Below are 6,067 nucleotides of genomic sequence, written 5' to 3'. Positions count from 1 at the left end.
CCCCCCGCCTTCCTGTTTTCCGGGAGCACTGGGGCGTGAGGAGCGGGGAAGGAGCCCCCGCGGCGCGACAGTGACCGAGGCGAGCAGGGCCGCGCTCCGGCAGCGGCCGCGGGGGGCGGGCCGTTGCTCTCCCCGGAGCAGAGCGGCTCGGGCGGTAGTTGGCGGCTCGCCTGGAGGCTGCAAACCTAAACGCGGCTCGGGGGCCTTGTGTGCTCTTGGAAAGTGCAGCCGCGTCGGTAGTTGGTTTGCTCCTCGGCACTGCAGGGAGTCGGGGGTGACAGGGTGCTCTGGGTCGGTTTCGAAATCAGTGGGAGCAGCGCTGTCACAGAGTTCCAAATGCTGCTGTCAGGTGGGGAAAGTTTCGTGCCGCTGTCAACCCAAATCCCACGGCAGTTTGTACATCTGGTGTCATGTGTGCCAAACTACAAACTTTTTTTTTTTTTCAAATGTTCGGTGCATGTGTTAAGGACTGTAAGTCAATGTAACTGAGTGCTCAGGTTGCAATCACTTAGTGTTGCCCTATGTTGCAAACATAAACAGTATGTCAGCTGTGTGTCAGTGAGAGGCATGAGGCACCTTGACTTCTCACCTTAGATCATTCCTCCTTTTCTCATGAAACTTCCTGTGAGGAAGATTGCTTTAGGTGACAGCTTACGAATGAAGGCAGCTTTTAATCTTCCAAGGGTCTCTGCCTCATACTTGGCATGGGGTAGTGTTGCTTTTATATAGCAGGTGAAATTCACATATAATAAATCCAGTTACAGGACAGGCTGCTGCTGTATGCTGTCACCTGTCAGGCCAATAAGAAACTCAAGCTGCAGGTCTGGTTTTGATCAAGGCAGAAAATAAACTGGATAAAGGAACACTAGCTACTGTGTCCTGTAGAGACTTGCTGTGAAACCTTCCTCCTTCTGTAATAACCCAGGATGTTGCTAAGAGCAGGAAGAGAGAGAACAGGAACCTTTGCTAGGGTTAGTGAAAACTTAGAATGTTTTTGTTACTTCTCGCCTGCTCTTAATGGCTTTGAGTACTTTTGCAGTTTGCATGTTCATTTTACTTTTTGCCCTTTAATACACACCCATTAAAGGGTTTTCATGAGGAAGTCTGTCTTCTTTTGAGTCAATACAGCCAGAAAAAGTTGTCACTGAGTGGTGCAGTGACACTGGGCAGTGATTACATGTAGCATACATTGACTTGTAGTTTAGTTTAATTGTTTTTTTGACCTGTTAATACTTATGGGTAATGCTGTACAGAAAACAAAGTGTTTGACAGCTCTCTTGGTAGTGGAGGGAAAACAGCACATCCTTGGTAGCTACTGGATGCGGGTACATTGGTATTTCCTTTTGCATTAGGAATTAGAGACAGTGTCTTCAGGAAAAAACAGTGTGCATGTTCTCATACCCTCAGATCTCCTTTGTGAGAGCTGTGGACTTGAGAAATGCACATGTTGGCAGCTGCCAGGAAAGTTGTGACTAGCCTGTCAGAGGAAGGCCAAAGCCAGTAGTTGTGGTGATGTCTGTGCTCTATTTGGCTAAGTCTGAAGTTTGAAAGCTTTCCCAGTACCCTTCTGGTAACTTATTTTGGAAAACTGTATGTGCTGATGTGACTTACACCAGCCAAACTGTGGTTTGGGAAACGTACATATTTTACAAGCTTTTGACAGCACCGTGACATTGAACCTTAGTTGTTTGTTGCGCTCATGTTTGTGTTGTAGCCTTGATCTGACCTCAGTTTTGCAGTGGAGCAGTAGTTTGTCAACTTCTGTAGTGCCAAGCTGAAGCAGTCGTGTTTTGCCGCTCTGTAACTGGACTCAGAGATGCAGTTATTGCATGGTGGGAAGAAAATCCTTCAGAGCGCTGTCAGTTTCAAACTCACGTTCTTGGTCTGTCATGTGCTTAGTGATGTAAAGCAGGGGTTTGTACATTGATTGTTAATAACTATAAACCAGGTTTTGTATGTTTATATTAAATGGTTTGTTGATAACTAAAACAGGTGTTTTGTATGTCAGGTAGCAAGTGTGTGTTTGGTAGTAACTGCTAGAGGATCACTGTCCCCCATATGTCAGAAATAGGATGCTGCATCCTCTGTAGGTGTTCTGTTTTGCTGCTTAAAAAAACCCCACAAAACAAAGAAGAACCTTAATGATGGATGAACACAAGGGCACAAAGAATCCTTTGAAGTACTGTCCATACTGGTAGGAGACTGCTGGTTTACTAGTGTGGACCATTTTTTCCATATGGGTCCTGAAGGTGAAAAGATGTCATACTAGAAAGAGGTTTTGGTGCTTTGTTGGAGAGAGATCTGGAACTACTGCAAAAAGTGGATAAAGGGATGGGGAATCAGTACTCCCGTTTATAGACTTCAAGACTTTTTATAGAAACATCTGAAGCTCCTGAACCCCCTCATCTGTATGGAGGTTAGATATGTTTGTCAGAAACTGAATGCTCTTGTTAATTCTGTAAGAGTACAGCTAATTCAATAGAGTTAGTTCACATGAGCAGCTTTTGATTTGAGAGAGTTTGACTTGTGGAAGTACAACACAATTGTACATGATTGGCAGAAATATCTGTGTGTGGAAAGTGGAGAAGTTGGAAATGTGCTACAGTGGTTTTTCAGGTTTTCTGATAACCATGTGTGCAATTGTGGAATAAGTTGGTACAGTGAAAAGAAAGCTTTGTAGAAAGTGTTTTTATAGATCATAGTGGATCATACTTCCTGTTTTGAGCCTGCTGGAAAATCTTCTTCACCAGTATTAGAAGAGATCATCTCAAATCAAATCCTCTTTTGAATGGGTGCATAAGCCCTATGCCTAATAACTAGGAATGTTTCATTTATGCGCATATTGGCTTGATTTTTAGTTGATGCAAATCATGAAGTGTTTCCTCTGAAGGCAGTGGTTCTTGATTTTTCTTTCCCTTATTTTTTTGGTGGCTTACTAATGGGATGGGATGGTCATGGTTTGATTGCAAGCTTCCAGCATGCTTTTGAAAATACAAGTCATGATCAGAGTAAAATGTACACATTTGCCCATCAACACTGGTCCTGCAGGTAGTATATTGGGAAGATGTTCTCGTGATTGTATTGGATTATGCCAGGTGTTTATATCATGTTTTTGGGAGGAGAGAGAAGCTTTGACCATCCAATACTTTTTTACTGCTTTCTGGGGAAGGAGACTTGACTAAACTTTATTTAGTTACTTTAGTTTACTAATATTGGCATATGTCCAGTCCAGACTAGTACATAAATGCTTCTGTTTAACTGTGCTGCCTTACAAAGCTGTTCTGCCTGTGTTTGTTTTATGAGCAGTTGTTTGGAGGCTCCGCAGATAACTAAATGGAATTAAGCCTGTGGTGGGTCAGTAGTGGTGGAGATGCAAGGAAGTAGTAAAATATCTTTTTGTCACTCTTAGTAGTTTCTTGGGATAGCAGAGTAAGCAACTGCAGTGGAAAGTGGTGCAAAACTTTCATGTGTGTACATGTAGGTCTTTATCTAATCTGGCCGGGATTGTTTAAGCAAGTTCTCAAAAAGTGCAGGTCTGTGTGTGTCGTGTCACTGATAGAATTCTGCTATTCCTTACATTAGGTAACGGAGCTCATAAAGCTTGACAGTACAGGATTTTGGGTAAGACATGTTAACAGATTAACCATCTTGTCTTAACAGGAAAATGTTTATCGGCGGCCTTAGCTGGGACACTACAAAGAAAGACCTGAAGGACTATTTCTCTAAATTTGGTGAAGTTGTAGACTGCACTCTGAAGTTAGATCCCATCACTGGGCGATCAAGAGGCTTTGGCTTTGTACTCTTCAAAGAATCGGAGAGTGTAGATAAGGTAGTATTAATGTAATGAAACAACATGTTTGATTTCGGGTAGCAAAGATACAGCATGCAGATGATTGCATGCATAGTTGTTTGTATGTGAGCTGTTAAAGATGATTCTGGGATACAATATATTTAAGATGCTTATTGAAATGTTTTTTTTTTTCCTAAACCATCTTACTCGTGATGCAGTGGCCAGGACCAGCAGTGATTCCCAAATTATGGCTTTGGGTACTTACAGGGGAGTGTACTGCAAACCGCTGGACTTGAGTGCTTTAAAAATACTGCATATAAATGTCTGCTGCATACTACTGTGAAAGCAGTAGTTTACAAAGAACTTCAAGTCTTTGCATTCCAGAGCTGCAACATGAACCTCTAGAGTAGAGCCAGTGGCTTTGACAGATCTGGGCTTTATCCAAGCAAAAATTAGCTGTTAACCTTTCTAAAATGCTGTTGACACAGGACGCTGAAAAGTTTTCACCTTCATTGACTGTTGGTGATATCTAAAGTACAGATTCTTTTCCTCATGAGGTTTGAGGATGGGATTGTAGAGTACTTTCTGAGAAAGGTTATGCTCTTACTCAAGGGAACTTGGGTGATATGTGGCTCCAGGTGACTCTTGAAAGGCTTTGTCAGAACTGTCTGTGTCAGTGGATGGTGATTAAAATCATGGAACTGTTTGGTTTTGTGCAACAAATTATTGCTGTAATCAAAGTATTGAAATTGAAGTGATAGTATTAAGAAAAACTAAGTATAAAATAGCTGGGCCTTGCTCAAAACATCAGTGAAACATTTAGCTTGAACTGCAGGTAAGATCGTGTTTTAATTTTCCACAGGTCATGGACCAGAAAGAACACAAGCTGAATGGAAAGGTCATTGATCCAAAAAGAGCGAAAGCCATGAAAACAAAAGAACCCGTTAAAAAGATTTTTGTTGGGGGCTTATCTCCAGACACGCCTGAGGAGAAAATAAGGGAATATTTTGGAGGTTTTGGTGAGGTACGTGGTGAAATAAACTGCTTATACTTATAAAATTTGCTCTGTCTTCACAAATACAGTAATAAAAAGCAGCACTCAAATGCAACCTGTGTGGATGCTACTGTAAGCTTAATGGCCAGTGTAGCTCCATGTGTCTTAGTAGTCAGAATTTAATGGTAAGGATATTAATTAGAGGCTTTGAGTTGCATAAACTCAGTTAATGGAAGGAGGAGCTGGGATAAGTCAGAGAGTCAGGAACTGATTCATGGGATGTCTGGCAGTCTTGACTGGAACAGACATGGGAGGCAATGTTTTTGAGCATGCTGCTTTGGTCAGTTGGGTGAGATGCTCTTGAGCCACCCCAGCTGATCTGCTATGGCACAGATTCAGACAGTTTGCCTAAATTTTATGCAACTGTGTAGTCTCTGTCTCTCTCTGTCCCCAGTTTTTGGTGGTGCAGATGAACAAAATACCACTGCAGTCCTTAAAAGCTGGCCTTACACGAGTCTGGTACAGCTGCTGCTTCCCTATTAGTTCTCATATATTCCCAGCATCAGGTCGTGACAAGTCAGTTATCAGGGGGTTCAATTGTCAAATACCCGCCATCTTACTACCTTACAGACAGTTTGCTCTGGACTATAGACTCGAACTACTGTTTGCCTAGGCTGAAGTCTCCTGTGCCATATGTAAGGAGAACTTTACTCTGTGTTTGTGGGCAGATGTAAGATTTGTCCTGTTTAACATATGATTTTAGCAGCTGTTGTGGATGAACAGAACTATGCACTGCACAAAGCTACATCTTTTTTCGTATGAAACTTGAAGGTTTAGGTCTGATCAAGGTTTGAAACACCTAGTTACTTCAGCCTTAACTGAGTTAAAACTGAAAGTCAAACTGAGACTTATTTATCCAGCACAACTGAAATATTCTTTGTGTACCATATTTTGCCTGAGTTCCTGAATGGCCAGATGATACTATGAGTTAGACTATTTTTTCACATTTTGCACAATTATGAACACTATTTCCAGTGAAGGTGATATAAAGCCCTACAGAGGAGGCACATTATGATGTTCAAGTCTAAATAATTTCAGTTAACAAATACAACCTGTTAGAAACATTTTTAAGTGTCGTGAGTGGCAGGCTAAAAGATAAAATCACTTTCTTCTACCAGGTTGAATCGATAGAGCTCCCCATGGACAACAAAACTAACAAGAGGCGTGGATTTTGCTTCATTACTTTCAAGGAGGAGGAACCAGTGAAGAAAATAATGGAAAAG

At 41.9% G+C, this 6,067-nt stretch overlaps 1 protein-coding gene across 6 annotated transcripts in view; it reads left to right on the top strand.

Moving 5' to 3' along the window:
• Positions 1–6,067, top strand: part of LOC104829892 (heterogeneous nuclear ribonucleoprotein D-like) — a 16,501-nt gene that overhangs the window by 6,598 nt on the left and 3,836 nt on the right. For 2 of the 6 annotated variants that reach the window (XR_774161.1, XM_010564401.1), the window contains exons 2-4: positions 3,661–3,829; positions 4,653–4,814; positions 5,963–6,067. The exon at positions 5,963–6,067 is cut by the window's right edge and continues 27 nt beyond it. Coding sequence is in view for 1 of the 6 variants with exons in the window: in XM_010564401.1 (XP_010562703.1) it covers positions 3,661–3,829; positions 4,653–4,814; positions 5,963–6,067 (436 nt within the window). In the remaining 5 variants the exon portion in view is untranslated. Of the gene's footprint in view, positions 1–150; positions 233–254; positions 350–948; positions 972–3,569; positions 3,583–3,660; positions 3,830–4,652; positions 4,815–5,962 lie in introns of those variants that run through there. The other 4 variants (XR_774163.1, XR_774162.1, XR_774164.1 and 1 more) reach the window with 4 other exon arrangements.

Source organism: Haliaeetus leucocephalus, unplaced genomic scaffold, assembly GCF_000737465.1.
Source record: "Haliaeetus leucocephalus isolate CR32 unplaced genomic scaffold, Haliaeetus_leucocephalus-4.0 Scaffold178, whole genome shotgun sequence".
Lineage (NCBI taxonomy): Eukaryota > Metazoa > Chordata > Aves > Accipitriformes > Accipitridae > Haliaeetus > Haliaeetus leucocephalus.
This window is presented reverse-complemented; position numbering and strand designations above follow the sequence as displayed.